At 49.6% G+C, this 23856-nt stretch overlaps 1 protein-coding gene across 2 annotated transcripts; it reads right to left on the bottom strand.

Annotated features, from left to right (window-relative positions):
* Positions 1-452: 452 nt before the first annotated feature.
* On the bottom strand, positions 453-4099 carry LOC123132253 (GATA transcription factor 17). Of its 2 annotated transcripts, none has more exons than XM_044552040.1 (7): positions 3561-4099; positions 3376-3462; positions 3174-3283; positions 2972-3085; positions 2131-2236; positions 1533-1598; positions 453-959 (listed from the first exon to the last, which is right to left on the bottom strand). In XM_044552040.1, exons 1-7 carry the CDS (start codon positions 3990-3992, stop codon positions 852-854), a joined length of 1023 nt encoding a protein of 340 aa, XP_044407975.1. In that variant the 5' UTR covers positions 3993-4099; the 3' UTR covers positions 453-851. The 2 variants fall into 2 exon arrangements, with proteins under 2 accessions (XP_044407975.1, XP_044407974.1); XM_044552039.1 differs by having other exon boundaries at positions 453-962; positions 3561-4095.
* Between the last annotated feature and the right edge of the window lie 19757 nt (positions 4100-23856).

Below are 23856 nucleotides of genomic sequence, written 5' to 3'. Positions count from 1 at the left end.
GGTCGGGAGAGAGACCAACAATGACAATCCAAAGCAATAAGGTGTAGCATGTTATTGAAAAGATTGGTGTCAATGGAAACTAAGGCAAAAAGATACCCACACTCACAACCCCGAGGATCATATCTCAGAAACCCTACATGCCCACGAGGCCACGACAACATAGAAACCAACAACACCACAACGAGGACGGAACACTAATTCCACTGGGCCGACGCCTCCACCATCTGCACAAACAAGAGAACATAACCTAGTAGACCAAATCTCTCCCATCAAGCGCAAAGATCCATGGTCTCTCCCCTGTCTTTCTATGCCAATAAACTTTGCAAGAGTAAACTTCACACAACTGCGAGAGAAAGCTTTGTGTTTAGTTTTGCAAACTTTTACTCTTCAAAAATATATCACGCACACAAAGCTTAATCAAATAATAGCAAAGCATGGGCCACCCTCTTGTATGGTAAGTTAAACATCTTCATGTAGCCAATCGGGTCGCTACGCAAATTATCTGGTACACATATCCATGTAACAAATTAATGAAAAAATGTCATCCTGACGCATTTGTCTAATAGATTATCTCATACGATTCTAAAGCAACCAAGCAGCCATGCAGGAGAGGATGTTGCTGTCGCTAACAGTGTCATTTCTAGAAGATTTAAATCTAATGAACACTCAGAAAAACCCATCTTGAAAAGCGTCTATTATCTATATACACATGCGGCAACAGTCAGACCATCGGTACATCCACACCACAATGCGCACATTGCAAGCCTCCAGTTCAAATTATGCCGATTATAACTTCTAAGCATGCAACTCCATGACAAACGCAGCATCCTCTGAAGCATCACCACCGATGGCTATGAATCATGGCCATTGGCAGCAGGAGCAGGAGCTACTGGCGCTTCTGGTGCAGCTTCTAGTGCGAGATGTTGCTGCTCAGCAGTGGGTGCTTCAGCAACTCCATTCTGCTGCAGGGTATGAGAATTATATTCAAATGAGATAACTGAACCGGTCAAAATACAGAAAGAGACTCTTTATTCTTTGAAAATGATAACCATATGAAGTTTGTACTTCGAAAAAATTCTAGCCCTCTAATTTCGATAGGGACATGTATATTTGTTGTAGTTTCATCAAGAGTTCAAAATAGAAGCTTCTAGCAGTTCAGAAAACGGTACACAATTTCGACTTCAGGTTATGAAAATATACAAAAATAGTAAATTATATACTCCCTCCGTTCCTTTACATAAGGTTTTGTTTTTTCAAAAGTCAAATGAGTGCATATTTGACCAAGTTTTTAGAAAAATATATCAATATCCACAATACGAAATTTATATCATTTGATCCGTCATGAAAAGTAGTTTCATATTTTATCTATTAGGTATTGCAGAAGTTGTTATTTTATTCTATAGTCTTGGTCAAACATTCAAATGGTTGACTTGCACGGAAAACAATACACCTTATATTCTGGAATGGAGGGAGTACATCAAATCTGATAAGGTAGGCTGTTAATCTAATGGAAGGGGAGAATTAGTGCTTACAGCGTCATCGGTTGCTGGCGGCACAACTTTCAAAGGTGTGTGACCTTTGACCTCTCTCATCATACCCTAGGAAGGAGGAACACGTTGAAGAATCATTAACATATCAATATGTAAATGCAAAGTCAGGCATGAGGTACTAACATTGTGACTTTATTTCCTGTATTGATGTCATTTCATTGAAGTACTAACCCAACAATTTAGGTGGAAATTTCAAACGGGGGGGTGTTCAGTTTTCTTATTTTCACGAAGCTCATGTTACAAATCAGGCTAGCTGAAAACAAATTACTGACAACATGTAGTTTATCACCTAGTATCCAGAAGAAAATAAACAAGCACATTGTTGCTGATGAAGTTAAAACCATCTTATCAGAATATCAGAGAACCAGCATCCAACGTAATAGACGGTACAGAAGGATATATTGTTACAGTTGGACTGTAGACAACTAAGAGATTGTTACTTATTGATGTTAAGGGAGACAGGACCTCTTTACAATATATAGGTTGTGCAACAACAGAGCCTGCTGTAGTGCTGTTGATGTTGGTACAAACAACAAGGTAAATGAACATACTAACACAGTACCACAAGAATTTTAAGTACCTTATTTGCCCACGCGAGTCCACATGCATTGCACAAAGTCCTTGGTCCATCCGGTCCTCGACGCATCATAGGTGTATTATTAGAACTAATACCACAATGCTGGCATCTGAAAGAATTGGATAGTGAAACAATTATCAAAGACAGTTTTGCTAAAGCACATCTAGATGTGCCCTAAGTATTGCACATCTAAGTCTTGTGCCAATGATTTTACCCGATGATTCGTGCAGGTATTTTCTTTCTTTTTTCTTTTCCTTTTCTATGCTTGATTGAGTCACTTAGATGTGCAATAACTAGGGTACATTGTATTCTGAAGCAAGCTGTTGCTACAGATAAACAATGACATGTACAAATAGAAGTGTTCAAAAAGCATCTCATGTCATCCAATGATCACAGGTACTCCAACTAATACCAAAAAAAATTTCGGTAAGCAACAACCGAATAGCAAAAAATAGTGAGTGCGAGCCTTGGTAACAATGATAGATGCATGTCTTCAAGCTAGCATTTTCATTCACTGAATTCAGTTCTATGTAGCATCATATCATGAGCTTACGGGACAACCTTGTACACAAGAGTATCCAGATAGTGATATAGAGCCAACGAGAAGCCAGGCAACTAACGCACTGCACTAGACACTAAACCATGCATTGTTCATAACAGCAAAGCTCCTAGCTATCCTGCGCAGGCATATGGGGACATCACACCGAACCTAACTTCGGTACTGATTTACAACAAAATCATTTATTCACAATATGCAAATATCGTCATTCTCAACTTATGGAATCCGGATAAAAGAAATTTTCAAGTGCTTACATATAATCAGTACAACAGTTTGTGGACTTACACAGGCGCCGAAAGAGGTCGACCTTCCACTGCACCCCAATCCGAATTAGCCGCAGCTGCGGCTTCTTCGGCCTTTGCTTTTGATGATGTGAACTGACCTTTATGGCGCTGCATCCTGCAAATGGGTGAACAAAAGTATGTATAGTCATGACACAGCATGCAAAGGGCAGAGCTAACTTTTATGTTACCAAGCTAGCACTGACCTATGTGCAACTTCCTTCCTAACAGAATAGCGGATCTTCTTATCGAAGTTCCTTTCCTTGCGCTTTTCGCGGAACCTCATCAGTGATGCCATCCGATGTGAATTCAACCTCTATATCACAGAGTACACAATGACATGAGCACCACATAATTCGAAAGCTTCTCAACGGACAAATGATACAGCTCACCAAGAGAGGTCTAAACCTTACTGTATGATGCTGAAGACGACGGCCCCACGCCCATACCCGGGCCGAGCTCCCTTCCTCCAAGCAATAAGAGAACCGCTTGCACCTGACAAGTTACCAAATCAAAGGATTCATTTCCATCCAATCAAAGTACATCAGGGCAGGAGAGCGGAATTTGCAGGGAAGGGATCAGAGGCGCGGCACCTTCTCGGCAGACACAGACTCGAAGACGAACACCTCGCCCTGGAAAGAGAGCGTGAGCGTGTTCGACGGGGCTTGTGGTGCGCCGCCCGCCTCCATGCCGTGCGGCCCTGCCGCGCCGTGGTGGGCGTGCGCCGCGGCCGCGGCGCCTTCCTCGTCCATCGGGACGGCCTCCCCGGTAACATAATCGTACGCGTACCCATGCCCTTCCTCTCCCTCCTCCTCCCCCTCTTCCTCCCCCTCCTCCTCTTCCTCCTCCTCCCCGTGCTCCAGATGCGGCTCGTACTGCTCCATCGCCCCCGCCGCGGCCTCGACCTCGGCCATCGCCGCCGCGGCCGCGGCCGCCTCCTCGTCCTCCGCCGGCTGCTGCGGCGGGGGGCGCTCCGGGCCCCGGCGGGGCTGGTAGGGCTTGCTGGCGTCGTGGTGGCCGCTCATGGTGGGGGGCGGGATCGGATCGGACGACGGGGGTGGAACCCTAGGCAGGGCCTCGTTCGGGTGTAGTAGCCGCAAGATGGGTTGCGAACTTGCGATGGAGCGCGTGGCGTGTGGGCTTTTGAGGTGGGATCGTGGCCGTTCGATCCGCACCGTTTTTGGCTGCTCCTTTTCTGCCGATGCTTTTGGAATAGTTTAATCTGCCAAATAGTATTATTTATTGGTCTCTAAAAAATATATACAATGATTTACTGGTGGCCAAGTTCTGCACATCTTTTTTCGAAAGGCAAGGTCATATATGTATCAAGTATCACGGGTCCTTACAAACACACCCATAAATAAAGGGAGATAAAATACATTTAAATTCATGAGGGTGCCGAAATTTTCTTCCTCCTGCATAGCAAAACTCGATTCCACCACTGAGCTTCCGCCTTAGAGGAGCAAACATTTTAAACCCCAAGGACTCGTAGAAGTAACGGCTGAAAAGTCATCGATGCACACTAGGAGAAGTCGGCGGCCGCAATCTACAGAGCTAACCGACGCCTTGGAGACGAAAAGGCTGATAAGGTCATGTAGAAACTTCGAAGATCATGAATGTATGTCGAATCCATACGGATCCACTAGAAACCTAAACCAATCGGGTCCCGGAAGATCAGCCGGAGACACGGCTCCACACACCCTCCATCGATGACGAACACACCAACGAAACCGGGAGAATATTAGTTTTATACGCGGATAGTGTCGTTGCGTTGCTACCCCAAACCAAACTTGAAGAGTCCCTAAAGAGAACTTGAAGAAAAACATCCATGTCGTTGCACGACAGGTCCACGTCTGATGTCGAGCTTGTCGTCATCTAGGACCATGCATCAAATCCCTCTTCTACGGTGACCTAGCCAAGTCGCACCGCGCCGGATCACTAACATCATCGCCAAACATCGCCTGTCGACAACCACATCCTGACAGCACTGGCGTTGTCCTTCAATAGCCAACCAGCTCCTCCATACCGGATCCCGATGAGCAGCAGCCTCCCCGCGGCTATCGACGCCATGCTAGGCACCCTGGCAGCGGCGAGAGGAGTCAGATCAAGCTATGGTGACTAGGGTTGGTTCGCCCGCCCGTGGCTTTCTCACGAAGTGGTAACTTTTGCACATCTTTTTTTAAATTGTCATGAGTTACTAAAGGAAATATGCCCTATAGGAAGTAATAAAGTTGTTATTTTATATTTCTTCTTTCATGATAAATGTTTATTATTCATGCTATAATTGTATTAATCGGAAACTTAAATACATGTGTGAATACATAAACAATACCGTGTCCCTAGTAAGCCTCTACTAGACTAGCTCGTTGATCAAAGATGGTTAACGTTTCCTAACCATAGACATGTGTTGTCATTTGATAACGGGGTCAGATCATTAGGAGAATGATGTGATGGACAAGACCCATCCGTTAGCTTAGCATATTGATCATTCAGTTTATTGCTATTGCTTTCTTAATGTCAAATTCCTTCGACTATGAGATTATGCAACTCCTAGATATCGGAGGAATACCTTGTGTGCTATCAAACGTCACAACATAACTAGGTGATCATAAAGATGCTCTACAGGTATCTCCAAAGGTGTTTGTTGAGTTGGCATAGATCGATATTAGGATTTATCACTCCGAGTATCAGAGAGGTATCTCTGGGCCCTCTCGGTAATACACATCATAAGAAGCCTTGCAAGCAAAGTGACTAATGAGTTAGTTGCAAGATGATGTATTACGGAATGAGTAAAGAGACTTGCCGATAACGAGATTGAACTAGGTATGAAGATACCGACGATCGAATCTTGGGTAAGTAACATACCGATGGACAAAGGGAATTACGTATGTTGTCACAAGGTTCGAGCGATAAAGATCTTCGTAGAATATGTAGGAGCCAATATGGGCATCCAGATTCCGCTATTGGTTATTGACCGAAGAGGTGTCTCGGACATGTCTACATAGTTCTCAAACCTGTAGGGTCCGCACGATTAACATTCGTTGACGATATAATGTTATATGAGTTATATGATTTGGTGACTGAATGTTGTTCGGAGTCTCGGATGAGATCACGAACATGACAAGGAGCTCTGGAATGGTTCGGAGGTAAAGATTGATATATAGGACGATGGCATTTGGACACCAAAAGAGTTTTGGGATGTACCGGGTAGAAATCGGGTCACCCGAAGGGGTTCCGGACACCCCGGGAGGTTAATGGGCCATATGGGCCAAAGGGGGGGGGGACACACCAGCCCACAAGGGGCTCACGCGCCCCTCCTAGGCCGCATCCCTTGGGGAGAGAAGGAAAGGGGGGAGTCGGCCTCCCCCTTCCTTTCTTCTCCCCCCTTTCCTTCTCCTCTCTGGCAAATATGGAAAGGAGGGGCGCCACGAGGGAAGGACCCTGTGACGCCCCCAATTTGACCGTACACTAATCATACACGCAAACGTGTACGATCAAGATCAGGGACTCATGGGAAGATATCACAACACAACTCTACAAATAAAATAAGTCATACAAGCATCATATTACAAGCTAGGGGCCTCGAGGGCTCGAATACAAGAGCTCGATCATAGATGAGTCAGCAGAAGCAACAATATCTGAGTGCAGACATAAGTTAAACAAGTTTGCCTTAAGAAGGCTAGCACAAACTGGGATACAGATCGGAAGAGGCGCATGCCTCCTGCCTGGGATCCTCCTAAACTACTCCTGGTCGTCGTCAGCGGCCTGCACGTAGTGGTAGGCACCTCCCGAGTAGTAGCAGTCATCATCGACAGTGGCGTCTGGCTCCTGGACTCCAACGTCTGGTCGCAACAATCGGATGTAGAAAGGGGGAAAGGGGGAGCAAAGCAACCGTGAGTACTCATCCAAAGTACTCGCAAGCAAGGAGCTACACTACATATGCATACATTGGTATCAAATGGAAAAGGGTTAGCATATGTGGACTGAACTGCAGAATGCCGAAATAAGAGGGGGATATCTAGTCCTACCGAAGACTACGCTTCTGGTAACCTCCATCTTGCAGCAGAAGAAGGGAGTAGATGGTAAGTTCACCAAGTAAGATCGCATAGCATAATCCTAACCGATGATCCTCCCCTCGTCGCCCTGTGAGAGAGCGATCCCTGGTTGTATCTGGCACTTGGAAGGGTGTGTTTTATTAAGTATCCGGTTCTAGTTGTCATAAGGTCAAGGTACAACTCTGGGTCGTCCTTTTACCGAGGGACACGGCTATTCGAATAGATCAACTTCCCTGCAGGGGTGCACCACATTTCCCAACACGCTCGATCCCCTTTGTTCGGACACACTTTCATGGGCCATGCCCGGCCTCGAAAGATCAACACGTCGCAGCCCTACCTAGGCACAACAGAGAGGCCAGCACGCCGGTCTAAATCCTATGGCGCAGGGGTCTGGGCCCATCACCCATTGCACACCTGCACGTTGCGTACGTGGCCGACGAGCAGACCTAGCCTCCCTTATACAAGAGCAGGCGTTCCAGTCCAACCCGGCGCACGCCGCTCAGTCGCTGACGTCAAGAAGGCTTCAGCTGATACCACGACGTTGAGTGCCCATAACTGTTCCCGCGTAGTTGGTTAGTGCGTATAGGCCAGTGGCCAGACTTAGATCAAATACCCAGATCTCGTTAAGCATGTTATTTTGAAATAACCGCGGACGCCGACTAGGGCCAGGCCCACCTCTCTCCTAGGTGGTCTCAACCTACCCTGTCGCTCCGCCACAAACATTCACTCAGAGGGCCTTCGGGACAAACGTCCTTTCAGACCCAATCCATGAATCACTCGCGGGTACTCTACGAGCCGACCCGACTTTAGTCACCACAAGTATCATATAATATGTATATAAGTATATACCTGTGATCACCTCCCAAGTGATCACGGCCCGATAGTATAGCATGGCAGACAGACAAGAATGTAGGGACACTGATGATAAACTAGCATCCTATACTAAGCAATTAGGATTGCGGGTAAGGTATCAATAACTATAGCAACAATGACAGGCTATGCATCAGGATAGGATTAACGGAAAGCAGTAACATGCTACACTACTCTAATGCAAGCAGTAGAGAGAAGAGTAGGCAATATCTAGTGATCAAGGGGGGAGCTTGCCTGGTTGCTCTGGCAAGAAGGAGGGGTCATCTTCGATGTAGTCGAACACACGAACATCGGCAGCGCTCTCGGAGTCTACCGGAAATAAGTAACAGAGGGGGAACACAATAAATAACAGAGTAATCAAATGTAACACAAAGCAAGATGCGGCAATATGTTGTGCTAGGGGTGACCTAACATAGGGAAAGGTGATACCGGTGAAGGGGGGAAACATCCGGGATAGTATCCCAGGTGTTTTGCATTTTCAGACAAATGAACCGAAGGGAGAAAGTTGTGTGTTCGCTATGCTAGGGATGTATGGTGGACGAACGTGTTGCGTATTCGGATTCGTCTCGTCGTTCTGAGCAACTTTCATGTATAACACTTTTTCATCTGAGTTACGGTTTAATTTATATGATTTTACAAAGTTTTATTGTTTTTCTGAATTTTATTTTAACTCAAAACAAAGGGAAATTGTTATGTGCACCCGGTGCACTGCACCCAGAGTGCACACCCGTCATTGACCTAATAACTTAATTTTATTTTTTATTAACTTTTCCTTCTTTTGTTGATTAAAAAGGGATAGCCCCACCTGTAAGTGATAGTGGCCTTTTGGCCACACGCACAGCCGTGCGCAAGCACCGACCGGCCATGGCCACGGCCAGGAAGCCGCGGAGCGGCAGCGGCGAGGCCTGAGGCAAGGCACGGTGACACGCGAGGTACAGGGGGGTGCGGCGAGCGAGGTCGGCAGCGGAGAGGCCGCGCGTGGGTAGGCGGGGCGCGGGGCGGTCATGGGGGGCGTGTTGGGCGACAGTGATCCGCGTGTGCGCCGGCCGGCGACCTACAGCGAGCAGCGAGGCGCGGCCGGGGGCGGGCGCCGGGAACGGTGACTGGAGGCGGCGCGAGGAGAGGGGGCCAGAGGTGGGCGACAAACGCGGGAAGCATCGGCGAGGGTGCAGGCGGTGATGGAGGCAGACACAGCTCTCGGGCGGGCACGACGCGGGCCGGGAAACACGGCGCGGGGGGGGGGGGGGGGGAAGGCGCCGGCAGGTCCAGGCGACTGTGGTCGCGGCTGTATGGTGCGACATAGAGGGGCGGAGCGGCGCGGACGCGGCAGCGATGGCGACAACACGAGAGAAGGAGCCGGCAGAGCAACGCGGCGGCAACGGCGAGGCCAATGGAACGCGGGCGCGGGCAGGGCTCGCCGGAGGTAGCGGTGGATGCGGCCGGCACGGCGGGTCGCCGGCAGCCAGGGGAGGCGCGCGCTTGCGGTGGGAAGCGGCGAGGCACGGTGGGGCAGCGGCGGCAGTAGCAGACAACAGCAGCGGGGCGGCACCGCGGCAGAAGGAGGCGATATGAGGTGCGGCAGTAGGCGTGCACGGTCGGCACAGTCGGGGACGCGGCCAGGGTGTGGCTCGGGTGCACGGGATGGGTTCGAGTAGGTGCACGCAAGAGCGCGGGTGCGGCCACGGCGAGGTCCGGCCATGGCGGACGACGGAGCTCGGTGCTTGTAGGCTTCGGTGGTACGACACGAAATCGACGGGAAAACAAAGGGTAAATCGAAGGGAGCTCACAAGGGGGCTGTAGGGCAAGTCAGTGTGCTTGGGGATGCATCGGGGATGGACTGGAGTAGCGGCAAACGGCGGTGGACGGAGACGATGTACGCGGAGATGACCAAGTTGATGGCAAGCGTATGAGACGTCCCGGCTCGATTCGATGCTCGGGATAGACGGAGTCGAGGGTGGTGGTCCTCATGGACATCTTCTCAGGCGACAGGGAGGCCGGTGGCCATGACAACGATGGCGGCTATGGAGGGCGTCGTTCGGTTGTATGTTGCGGAGGAGAGAACGACGCAAGTGAGGAGAAGGGAGAGGGCTAGGGTTTGCTAGGGTTTGGGGGGCCGCGGGGATGCCTTGAAGGCATCGGGGAGGTCGGGGATGGCGCCACACACGGCCTGGCGCAACCATGGCCGGCGGATGGCCGCCACGCCCTCCCCCGTCCTCTGTAGCGAGAGGAGGGGATGGAGCGAGGTGGGCTGGGCCGTGTGTGCACCGAGGCCACTAGGGCCCATGTGCACAGTAGATCTCTAGGCCCATATTCTTTTTATCCTTTTCTGTTTTATATTTTTGACACCGTTTTCTATTTCCCTTTTGTACCAAACGATTTTTGGTGAACATGAAATTTGGCACATAAATAATAGGGATTATTTTGAGCTAGCAGAAAAAGGTTGGGGGCAATTGGAGTTAAATAAATAATCGTTAATTTTGGAAAGGCCATTTTATTCATTGTTGGACCACTTATTAATTGCTAGGAATTTACTTGTGAGTCAAGTGAAGTTGGTTTCAACATGGCAATGATCAGGGCAATCTGTAGCGTATTGTCAACATTTTAGATTTACGGTTTGAAAACTTTTATCGTTTAACTTCATTTTAAATTTGAATTCGAACGGGATTTAAATCACGAGATTGATAGTAGTCATCGCGTTGACGTGGCATCATTAGTAGAGGGTTACTGTAGCCTAATTATCCGGGCGTCACAATTCTACTCCACTACAAGAAATCTCGTCCTGAGATTTAAGAGATGGAGTATGGGGGAAGTTCTGGTTACAAAATTCTAACGGATCTTCTCGGCCTTGGTTGCTCTTCTCGAAGAGGTTGATCCATAGCGTTGATGTCTTCAATTCAATGCATACGGGCATCATGATGAAGTTGTCATTCTTCCTTCGGGGTCTCCATCGTACTTACGAAAAAGGTAAGGGGGAAAACTCGTGAAGTACGAAGCTCAATACATGTTAGGTACCTAGGGGCTATCTCAGTGAACGAGGTGTAGAGCCACCTCTCGAGTAGAAATTCAAGAAAGTCATCGAGAGTAAATTAAGAAGGTGAAAAAAGGAGTTTCAAGGGGATAGGCAACCGTTTGTTGCCTGAAACGGAATGTGAAAGCGGTTCAGAGCAGTGGGAATAAGTATGGTGTCTGATACCAGAATTAATGATCTCTCGGAAGGTGGCTCCTAAATTACTTACGAAGCCAAGCGTGAGGAATAACTTTGGAAACAGAGGGTGTACAGGAGAGTCAGGTTTCGATCCTGGGGCCTGTGGGTTATGGGCCCACCATGTGGTTTAAAAGAAGGGGGAGCGGTGACATCTTGCATGATCATGATAGCAAGGCATGTCAGAGGGTAGCATGTCAGTTATGTCGACAACAACGTCGGTACCAAGGGCGAGGGACGAAGAGAACCATTTTCCTGCTCGTTAAACGAGGCGGACCAATAGGCAAAGTTCTCATCCATCGGTGGCTACCGGAATGTCATCAAGAATAGTAACAGGGTCTTGCTGACAGAATTAAACACCGAGGTGTTTACATAAGTAGGAGAATATTACTGCTTAGATCATATAGATCACAAGAAAGGTTAAACCAATCAATGGGAAGGAAAATACGATTATCAGATTTAAACAGAACAAAGGAAAGGAAAATGTGTTTAAACACATAATTCAGGGGTATATCCTTCCTAAGGAAAAGCAGAGCATGATATCCATGACAGGATATAATGCAGAAAAGTCTTTAGGTAGGGGAGAGAAATTTACCCATACAGCGGTGTTTGGATAATTGAGCAGGAAACATTTAACATTGGGCTTCAAATGTTCCTGTTGAAAATCGGAGTACCATAGACATGCTTCGAGATAGCATTGACATGGTCAACAGGTGAAGATCAGACTTTGGAAACAAAAAGGATCCATCAGGAACAACTTATAGAATAAGTCTTACAATTTCCTCATGGAAGAATGACTAACCTTGCCAAAAAAGAAACTATAACAATAGGTCCTCTGGCCAAGTGTGCTAGGCATGACATCACCTTACCGGGTCATATAAAGACCAATGTTATAACTCTTGGAAATATGTTCCAACCATCATATCTGACCGAGATTCAGATATGATTGGTGTTAGGATACCTCAAACTCAGGATCCTGAGATAAAAAGGTGCGACACGAATTGACGAGAAGTCATCATAAGATTCTCGGGAAATGAACTATGGAAGTGAGTTCCGAAACAAGAGTTCATCAGTAAACCAAGGAGAGGATGAGGAGGTGGCTGATGGACTCAGCGACAAATCATCGAGATCTCCAAAGGATGGATTTCCACAATTATGTGAACAAGGGGATAACACTTGTCGGATCAAATGATATAATGATGTATGCTCGAGGAAAACATACACAATTTAAACATTGGTTGAAAGGTGTGCCCGAAATATGGGCTTAGGTAACATGATCAGCATTAGAATGGTAGTTCAACAACCAATAGTTTAAGAACGAACTATCGACCATCAACTCCAAAGCAATAGGGTTGCTAGAAGTACAGAATCCCAGTAGCACCATTCACTTGTTGGTATCCCAGTTAGAATCAACACGGGGACCAAGAAGGAAAGGTTATGGTGAGAAGTATTACTTGTATTAAGAGTCCTCAAGAGGTGGTGAAATTTCCCACGACACCTTGTCATAAAAGGTGGTAATATTCGAAGGTAAAGAAGAACAAGTGCTGGATAGCAAGGAACTCAAGGTATAACACAAAACACAATCAAGTTTGTGTTGGAAGGAAGGCAATAAAGTGGCCGATGATAACACAAATCATCGAGGGCAAGGATGGTATTTCTCATCATGAATTCGATTGATATCCTGGAAGAGCTCATAAGGTTGATGATGATCACGACACATTTGTCTAGAGATTTCATGAAGATGTAATCAACTAGCGACGACATCAAGTCAAAGGAATGATGAAGCGAAAGGTTATTGGAACCATGGGTACGACACAAACTCTAAAGCACATTTGCTATTCAAGGAGAAATGGTATGACGAGGGAGATTGACGTAAGATTAGCTCACCGTCAAAATTTGTGCCCCGGGTAGGACCAAGTAGCACAATTAAAATTAGCACGGTAATGATGTAGCCAAACAGGCTAGGAATGACGTGATCGGGTACAGACTCGTAAGTAAAGAAGATTACTAAAAGTTGTTGAACCATAGTGCATACTCGATTCAATTATTGGTGTCTTTGAGTGTTTAATAACTCAGAGCCCATGAAAAATTAGAATAAGTGAGAATGTAGTACTTGATGAAGAACTCGTAAGAAGTTATGCAGTTCCATGATAATTTCGAGATACCAGGGGGGTAATACTCGATGACAGATCAAAGTAGAGGTTGGACTAGGTTATTGCTCTCCAGAAGACAAGTGCTTGAACTTGTCCGAGAAATTGGATCAAAGAAGAACAATATGGTCGGAAACCACGATTACAAAAGACCAAATCCCAGATATAAGATGAAATTATATCAAGGGGATTTATTGTTATGAGAAGCTTCCAAGATAAGTTCCACATCGGGTCCATGGGCATGAACACAAAGTTCAAGGTCGACTCCCACTTCTTCAATGTATAACCTTCCATTCACCTCTCACTTTCGAAGAAGTTGTAGTGTTGAAATTTTATCTAGCAAAATACCAGAAGTGTATGACTTGTGAAAAACTTTCGGGTTCACATGGATGAAGGAAGGCATAGGTTCAACCCATCGGGGCGTCTTAGAAACATATACCACAAGCTTTGAGAGTAATTATCACTAGCTTGAAAGCAGAGCAATGGTTGAGAAAGTAGAGGATACAATTTTGCAAGGGCATTATGTATCCTAGGAAAGGCTCACAAGGTTATTGAATATGAAGGATGTTGTCAAATAAAATCCAATAAAGGATCTGGTGGTACACAAAGGATCTGATGTGAGTATCGGCACACAACCAGAGGAAGAATCAATGCAAAGACATTGGATTATAGGAACAACTAACTAACACAGAGCTCAAATGTAAAGGAGTTATGATTTCCAAATCAAGGGATCAGAAGCAAGCACTCTGATTAAGAATGGATAAGTTGAATAGACTTAGGAGTGCATTCGACGACAACTTGATTGGTTGAGGACCAGCTCATGTTCAAAATGATGCCTGGGCCGGAAGGATGAATTCTAGGATCTGGTTGAGGATTGCGAGCATTCACAACATATTGAATCAACAGACTCAAAATGACAATGACAATGAATGCCAATAAGATTACCAGACTTATGGGATTAATCATAATGCAGGCAAGCAAGAATTTCAAGAGCAATAGGTTGCTGAGGATTTTTGGGAGATTGAATAGTATTTTGAAGACTTTTGTGAGACAACTAAACAACTGGGGATGGATGGGTCCCCAGTAAGTGCGGGGAATTGTTCGTTGGGGTATTAACACGGAAAAGAGCTGCAAAGCAGTAGGCTCAAAGGATTCTCGCAATATCGGAGAATCTTTCAGGGTATCAAGTAATAACAAGGGCAACTGGGAACGAAGGTATGAACGACAAGCGTAATTAGTTATCCATAAGGATTTATCGATGGTTGGGAATAGCAAAAGCGGTGGGCACAAGGTCTCGAGAGAACATCAAAGAGTATCTTCAGAATATTCTGGTGCAGTAGACGATCATCTGTGATAAGGGGCTCTCCGGGAGAAGTAGTTACGAGAACCTAGAGTCAGATTTAGTAAAATCATTTAACCCGAATATAAGAGAGATCAGAGTCCTAGAGTATAGATCGAGGAGTAAAAGATCCTAATACCACCCAAATGGCGACGTGGGCCCGTAGGACACACATCCATGTTAGTAAAAGTCTTTTAGTGACTAGACTTGACTTCGGCCAAGGAGTGTGGAAGGGGGATTCCTACAGGCAGTCGGCTCTGATACCAACTTCTGACGCCCCCAATTTGACCGTACACTAATCATACACGCAAACATGTACGATCAAGATTAGGGACTCACGGGAAGATATCACAACACAACTCTACAAATAAAATAAGTCATACAAGCACCATATTACAAGCCAGGGGCCTCGAGGGTTCGAATACAAGAGCTCGATCATCGACGAGTCAACGGAAGCAACAATATCTGAGTACAGACATAAGTTAAACAAGTTTGCCTTAAGAAGGCTAGCACAAACTGGGATACAGATCGAAAGAGGCGCACGCCTCCTACCTGGGATCCTCCTAAGCTACTCCTGGTCGTCGTCAGCAGCCTGCACGTAGTAGTAGGCACCTCCCGAGTAGTAGCAGTCGTCGTCGACAGTGGCGTCTGGCTCCTGGACTCCAACGTCTGGCCGTAACAATCAGATATAGGAAGGGGGAAAAGGGGGAGCAAAGCAACCGTGAGTACTCATCCAAAGTACTCGCAAGCAAGGAGCTACACTACATATGCATGCATTGGTATCAAATGGAAAAGGGTTAGCATATGTGGACTGAACTGCAGAATGCCGGAATAAGAGGCGGATAGCTAGTCCTACCGAAGACTACGCTTCTGGTAACCTCCATCTTGCAGCAGAAGAAGGGAGTAGATGGTAAGTTCACCAAGTAACATCGCATAGCATAATCCTAACTGGTGATCCTCCCCTCGTCGCCCTGTGAGAGAGCGATCCCCGGTTGTATCTGGCACTTGGAAGGGTGTGTTTTATTAAGCATCCGGTTCTAGTTGTCATAAGGTCAAGGTACAACTCCGGGTCGTCCTTTTACAGAGGGACACGGCTATTCAAATAGATCAACTTCCCTGCAGGGGTGCACCACATTTCCCAACACACTCGATCCCCTTTGTCCGGACACACTTTCCTGGGCCATGCCCGACCTCAAAAGGTCAACACGTCGCAGCCCTACCTAGGCACAACAGAGAGGTCAGCACACCGGTCTAAATCCTATGGCGCAGGGGTCTGGGCCCATCGCCCATTGCACACCTGCACGTTGCGTATGCGGCCGACGAGTAGACCTAGCCTCACTTATACAAGAGCAGGCGTTCCAGTCCAACCCGGCGCGCGCCGCTCAGTCGCTGACGTCAAGAAGGCTTCGGCTGATACCACGACGTCGAGTGCCCATAACTGTTCCCGTGTAGTTGGTTAGTGCGTATAGGTCAGTGGCTAGACTGGGATCAAATACCTAGATCTTGTTAAGCGTGTTATTTTGAAATAACCGCGGACGCCGACCAGGGCCAGACCCACCTCTTTCCTAGGTGGTCTCAACCTACCTTGTCGCTCCGCCATAAAGATTCACTCAGAGGGCCATCGGGACAAACGTCCTTTCGGACCCAATCCGTGAATCACTCGCGGGTACTCTACAAGCCGACCCGACTTTCGTCACCACAAGTATCATATAATATGTATATAAGTATATATCCGTGATCACCTCCCAAGTGATCATGGCCCGATTGTATAGCATGGCAGAAAGACAAGAATGTAGGGCCATTGATGATAAACTAGCATCCTATACTAAGCAATTAGGATTGCAGGTAAGGTATCAATAACTATAGCAACAATGACAGGCTATGCATCAGGATAGGATTAACGGAAAGCAGTAACATGCTACGCTACTCTAATGCAAGCAGTAGAGAGAAGAGTAGGCGATATCTGGTGATCAAGGGGGGGGGCTTGCCTGGTTGCTCTGGCAAGAAGGAGGGGTCATCTTCGATGTAGTTGAACACACGGACATCGACAGCGGTCTCGGAGTCTACCGGAAATAAGTAACGGAGGGGGAACATAACAGAGCAATCAAATGTAACACAAAGCAAGATGCGGCAATACGTTGTGCTAGGGGTGACTTAACATAAGGACAGGTGATAGCGGTGAAGGGGGGAAACATCCGGGATAGTATCCCAGGTGTTTTGCGTTTTCGGACAGATGAACCAGAGGGAGAAAGTTGTGTGTTCGCTATGCTAGGGATGTGTGGTGGACGAACGGGCTGTGTATTCGGATTCGTCTCGTTGTTTTGAGCAACTTTCATGTATAACACTTTTTCATCCGAGTTACGGTTTAATTTATATGATTTTACAAAGTTTTATTGTTTTTCTGAATTTTATTTTAACTCAAAACAAAGGGAAATTGTTATGTGCACCCAGTGCACTGCACCCAGAGTGCACCAGTGTGGCTGACTGGTGGGGCCAGTCAAAGAGGGTGCCTGGGCCCACCCGTCATTGACCTAATAACTTACTTTTATTTTTTATTAAATTTTCCTTCTTTTTTGATTAAAAGGGGATGGCCCCACCCGTAGGTGATAGTGGTCTTTTGGCCACACGCATAGCCGTGCGCAGCCACCGACCGGCCATGGCCACGGCTAGGAAGCCGCGAAGCGGTAGCGGCGAGGCCTGAGGCAAGGCACGGCGACACGCGAGGTACAATGGTGGTGCGGCGGGCGAGGTCGGCAGCAGCGAGGCCGCGCGTGGGTAGGCGGGTGCGGCGGCGGTCATGGGGGGCGTGTTGGGCGATAGGGATCCGCGTGTGTGTGTGGGCCGGCGACCTACAGCGAGCAGCGAGGCACGACCGAGGGCAGGTGCCGGGAACGGTGACTGGAGGCGGCACGGGGAGATGGGGCCAGAGGTGGGCGACAAACGCGGGAAGCGTCGGCGAGGGTGAAGGCGGTGGTGGAGGCAGACGCAGCTCTCGGGCGGGCACGGCGCTGGCCGGGGAAACACGACACGGGGGGCGGGGGGGCGCAGGTAGGTCTAGGCGACTGCGGTCGCGGCTGTATGGTGCGACGCAGAGGGACGGAGCGACGCAGACGTGGTCAAGCGTCGGCGGACATGGCAGCGACAGCAACAGCACAGGAGGAGGAGCCGACAGAGCAACGCGGCGGCAACGGCGAGGCCAATGGTACACGGGCGCGGGCAGGGCTCACCGGAGGTAGTGGCGAATGCGGCCGGCACGGCGGGTCACCTGCAGCCAGGGGAGGCGCGCGCTCGCGGCGGGAAGCGGCGAGGCACGGTGGGGGCAACGGTGGCAGTAGCAGACAACAACAGCGGGGCGGCACCGCGGTAGAAGGAGGCGAGATGGGGTGCGGCAGTAGGCGTGCACGGCCGGCACAGTCGGGGACGCGGCCAAGGTGTGGCTCGGGTGCACGGGATGGGTTCAAGTAGGTGCACGCAAGAGCGCGGGTGCGGCCACGGCGAGGTCCGGCCATGGCGGACGAGGGAGCTTGGTGCTTGTAGGCTTCGGTGGTACAACACGAAATCAACGAGAAAACAAAGGGGAAATCGAAGGGAGCTCATAACGGGGCTGTAGGGCAAGTCAGTGTGCTCGGGGATGCGTCGGGGATGGACTGGAGTAGCGGCAAACGACGGCGGACGGAGACGATGTACGCGGAGATGACCAAGTTGATGGCGAGCGTATGAGACGTCCCGGCTCGATTCGATGCTCAGGATAGACAGAGTCGAGGGTGGTGGTCCTCCCGGACATCTTCTCAGATGACATGAAGGCCGGTGGCCATGACGACGACGGCGGCCATGGAGGGCGTCGTTCGGTTGTATGTTGCGGAGGAGATAATAGCGCGAGGGAGGAGAAGGGAGAGGGCTAGGGTTTGCTAGGATTGGGGGTGGGGGTGGGGTGGGGATGCCTTGAAGGCGTCGGGGAGGTCGGGGATGGCGCCACACACGGCCTGGCGCAGCCATGGCCGGCGGATGGCCGCCATGCCCTGCCCCGTCCTCTGTAGCGAGAGGAGGGGATGGAGCGAGGTGGGCTGGGCCGTGTGTGCACCGATGCCACTAGGGCCCATGTGCACAGTAGATCTCTAGGCCCATATTCTTTTTATCCTTTTCTGTTTTATATTTTTGACACCGTTTTCTATTTTCCTTTTGTACCAAACGATTTTTGGTGAATATGAAATTTGGCACATAAATAATAGGGATTATTTTGAGCTAGCAGAAAAAGTTTGGGGGCAATTGGAGTTAAATAAATAATCGTTAATTTTGAAAAGGCCATTTTATTCATTGTTGGACCACTTATTAATTGCTAGGAATTTACTTGTGAGTCAAGTGAAGTTGGTTTCAACATGGCAATGATCAGGGCAATCTGTAGTGTATTGTGAACATTTTAGATTTATGGTTTGAAAACTTTTATCGTCTAACTTTATTTTAAATTTGAATTCGATCGGGATTTAAATCATCGCGAGATTGATAACAGTCATCGCGTTGACGTGGCATCATTAGTAGAGGGTTACTGTAGCCTAATTATCCGGGCGTCACAGACCCCAAGTAGGATTCGGCCTACTTGGGCACCTCCTTGGCTGCTCCTTCCTCCCCCACCTATATATATGTGGTAGGGGGGCGCCACACAGAACCAAGACAATTGTTTAGCCGTGTGTGGTGCCCCCTGTCGGTGTCAAAACCGGCATATCTCGGGTAGGGGTCCTGAACTGTGTGTCTAAGGATCGAAGGTAACAGGAGGCAGGGGACATGGTGTTTACCCAGGTTCAGGCCCTCTTGATGGAGGTAAAACCCTACGTCCTGCTTGATTGACTTTGATGAGTATAGGGGTTACAAGAGTTGATCTACCACGAGATCGTCATGGCTAAACCCTAGATGTCTAGCCTGTATGATTATGATTACCCCCACGAACTAAACCCCCTGGTTTATATAGACCCCGAAGGGGGCTAGGGTTATACAGAGAAAGGAATCTTCATATCTGAGTGCCAAGCTTGCCTTCTACGCCAAGGAGAGTCCCATCCGGACATGGGGGAAAGCCTTCCATCTTGTATCTCCATGACCCATGAGTCCGTCCCATGTCATATAGCCCGGACGCCCGAGGACCCACTAATCCAGGACTCCCTTAGTAGCCCCTGATGAAGCTATGTACCTAGGGTAGGGTCATGGACCTGTCCTAACTTCCCTACCCAAGGACATCTCTAGAAGAAATCACCTTTCAATCGACTTGGAGGTGTTCCACTCGACAGACTCGAAGACACTCGACCAAGAAGCAATCACTCGACCAAGATCCAACCACTCGACGGCCAGGAGACCTAAAGTCACTCCGCACGCTAACGGTCGGTCATTAAGTAGCTTTTATGGTCATCATAGCACTTTATTAGGGGCATTACTAGTAACGCCCGACCTTAATGTATTTGAAACCCTGCATAATGAGGGCCGGAGGGGTCTAGCGAACTCTATATAAGCCACCCCCTCCTCAGTGTAAAGGGTTCGCACCCCTATAATTCATACACACATAATCCAGTCGACCGCCTCTGGGCTCCGAGACGTAGGGCTATTACTTCCTCTGAGAAGGGCCTGAACTCGTAAACCTCGTGTGCTTACAACTACTCCCTAGCTAAGATCTTGCCTCTTCATACCTACCCCCCTACATTACTGCCAGACTTAGAACCACGATAGTTGGCGCCCACCTTGGGGCCGGTGTCTTAGCGATTTGTTGGAGGAGTTGCGATTTTTTCCGATCCAAATCATCATGGTTTCTGGCGGAGTTTTAGTGGAGGGCCGCGATATCCGTCTCGGTGCGCTCACGTTCATCGCTGACGACTCCGCTTGGCTTCAGGAGGCTCCGCTCGACGTGGACGCACTCCCTGTCCGCGGGGCAACGCACTTTCACGCGTGTGTTCACGGCGTCCTCTTGCGGCAACCGTCGACCCATTATCGGTCAGCCCCTGTGTTGTCCTCCCTCCCTGTTTCCCGCCGGCGCAAGCGCTCCGGTCAGTCGAGACTTCAGCGGTGGGTGAGACATGTGGTGGCACGCCAGTCGGCCACCCCTCATGTCGCGGCGATCGAGCCCGACGAATCCCTCTACGGCCTGTTCGACTGGCTCCGCAGAGACCGCATCCGAGTGCGACAGCAGTGATCCGGCGGCGGAGGTTTTGATGGTCGATGGACCGCGCAGTCCTCCCGGTTTTCCCCGCACCGACGGAGGCGCAGGTGGAGGCGACCCGTCGCATCCCCATGAGGAATATCTCCCCGAGCCTCTCACGTCGCTGCAGAGAGAAGAACTTCGTCACCGGAACATGGATGCACTGCACACTCCTATCGTTGGAGAAACCCCCGAGGCTCATGCCTTGGAGGACGCGCGCCTGGCAAACTTGGCTGAGCACACTCGACTGGAGAACCTCCAGCGAGCACTCGACGAGCGTGCGCGACAACGGGTTCCGGAATCCAGTCGACGTCAGCTCTTTCCGCCCCCGCAGGTATATCGAACTCTGATTTAGAATTTAGCAGCTGCAGCCCGTATAGCAGAGTCGATTCAGCCTTCCTAGTCAGAGGCTGGCAGAGGCTTGCTACAGATCAAAGCGTTACTCCGGGCAGCAGGATACCAAAATTCCGCTGTTTCTCAGTCACGGAACAGGATTCATAGCAGATCCATTGCTGCAGACACAGTCCAGTCGGCTCATAGCCCAAGATCGCCCCCGAGGCGTGAGGGACGTGGGGACCGGCGTGATCAGTACGGAAACCGTGAGCAGTATGATCACCGATTCGATCATGATGATCGACGTCGAGTGCCCACCCCTCCCCCGAGGAGTGGACGATATGTGCCTCGACAGCAGGATGACAGGCGCCCTCATAGTGTTGGATGAAGGACTCCAGTCGACCCCAGGGAACCAGGCTTTGATGCGAGATCCATTCTCGTTCAAGGTTTGGTCAACAGGAACAGAGCTCACCGAGAAGGCCACGACAGAGATGCACCTACCAGCAGCAGAGTACATGTTTCGGGGCCAGAGTGCTTTAGTAGAGCCATCAGGGCCATTGTGATTCCTCCCAACTTCAGGTTGGCGACTGGAGTCAGTAAGTTCACTGGTGAGCCCAAGCCCGATACTTGGCTTGAAGACTACCGAGTGGCTGTCCAGATTGGTGGTGGCAATGATGAAGTGGCCATGAAGCACCTGCCTCTCATGTTGGAGGGCTCGGCCAGAGCGTGGCTGAATCAGTTAGCACCCAGTAGCATTTACACTTGGGAAGATCTCGCCCGAGTGTTTGTCACCACATTTGAAGGAACATGCAAGCGACCGGCAGGGCTGACGGAACTGCGGTCTTGCGTGCAGAAGCCGAATGAAACTTTGAGGGATTACATCCAGAGATGGATCACGTTACATCACATGGTAGAGAATGTGCCTGATCACCAAGCAGTCTGTGCCTTCAAAGAAGGCGTCAAGTACAGAGAACTGAATCTGAAATTCGGTCGAACCGGAGACATGTCTCTGAATCGGATGACAGAGATTGCCACCAAGTACGCTAATGGTGAAGATGAGGATCGTCTCCGGAGTGGCAAGCACAAGTCAGTCGCCCAAGAAACCAGAGGAGGAAATTCCAATCGGAAACAGAAGCGGAAAGCCGAGCCAGCTGCTCCTGGGGAAGCCTTGGCTGTAACTCAAGGAAAGTTTAAGGGGAAACCCAAAGGGCCTTGGAACCCCAAGAAAGTTAAAGATCAAGATAGAAATGATGTGTTGGATTTGCCATGTCACATCCACACCAAGAAAGATGAAGAGGGTAATCTCATTTACCCGAAACATACCACTCGATAGTGTCGGCTCTTGATCCAGCAGTTCCAGGGCAAACAACCCAAAGATAAGGAAAATGAGTCGGACAAAGTTGAGAACAAAGAAGACAGTGATGATGGATACTGTCGGATTTCGGGTTCCGGCAGACCCTTGAGGTTCGAACACTGGGGTGCGCACGTAGATTTCGCCTCATACCTACTTACACCCCTCCGCCACGCAAAGATCTAAACTATGGAAAGAACAACACAAGAGACATAGGGTTTATACTGGTTCGGGCCACCGTCGTGGTGTAATACCCTACTCCAGTGTGTGGTGTGGTGGATTGCCTCTTGGGCTGATGATGATGAACAATACAAGGAAGAACAACCTTGCGAGGGTCTGTTCTTGGCTGGGGGGATGAACCGCTGGGAGGAGTTCAGTCGCCCTTCTCTCTCTCTCTACAACTGATGACGCCTTTCTCCTCTTAACCCTTCACCCTTCACCCTGCGGGTGGCTGGTCCTATTTATAGAGGCCCTAGTCCTCTTCCCAAATATCGAGCGGGAAGGGAGCCAACAATGGCGGGCTAATTTGAAAGGGGACAGCTAGTACCGGCTATCCTGACAAAAGTAGTCTTCGCCTACACAAAGCTCTGGTGGTGACGCCGTCTTGGGCTCCACGATGACCTCCGTCTTGCAGTCCTCCCGGTCTTGGTCTTGTTGCACCGAAATGGCAACCTTTGCCTGATGGCTCGGTACTCCGCGGCTGCGCTTGCCCACTTTGCACCAAAGAGGAAAGGAGGACACTGCACAGGCTGGCACCCGCCTGGCGCCCTTGGTCGTCATGGCTTGCATCACGGGCACCTCATGAGGTATACTGCCTTGATCTCTCCGCCTCCTCGCAAGCCAGCCTGATGAGGCCGTGCCTGAGGAAGCTCCGTGTCGTCCGCCCCACGAGGCTTGGCCCCTCGCGAGGGTCTTGGGATTGTGTTGGTGAAGATGGGCCGCGCTGGGCCCCCCTTTGAGCCATGCCGCATGCCGTAGGCAGGCAAGTCTAGGGACCCCCGTTCCCAGAACGCCGACAGTAGCCCCCGGGCCCAAGGCGCGCCCGGACTTGGCCGTGCAGGGAGGCGGAAGGGCAAGAGCGAAGCGCCGCGTGGCGGTTGATTGGACGTGGGCGCCTTAGCAACCGCGCGAGTTGATAAAGGAGCGGCATCCACCTAGGCTTTGCTTCTTGCTTTCCCCGGTTGCTGCTCAGATCCCCTTTCTTGCGCCTCTCCTTCCTTCCTCCAAAATTTCCAGATCTACTCCGACCGTATGACCTAGGAAGCCATGGCGCCTCGTCAGCCCTCGGCCGTAGCTTGGTACTCGTCTGCCCTGGACTCGCCGAACGTGTCGGAGGCGAGCCTTGCCCGGTTGCGCCGGATGGCGACGGTGCGGGGCATCAACGGGGCGAAGGTGTTCAAGGCCTGCTCCGCCA

This window comes from Triticum aestivum, chromosome 6A (genome assembly GCF_018294505.1).
Source record: "Triticum aestivum cultivar Chinese Spring chromosome 6A, IWGSC CS RefSeq v2.1, whole genome shotgun sequence".
Classification (NCBI taxonomy): domain Eukaryota; kingdom Viridiplantae; phylum Streptophyta; class Magnoliopsida; order Poales; family Poaceae; genus Triticum; species Triticum aestivum.
The sequence above is the reverse complement of the archived record's forward strand: the minus strand, read 5'-3'. Positions and strand labels throughout refer to the sequence as shown.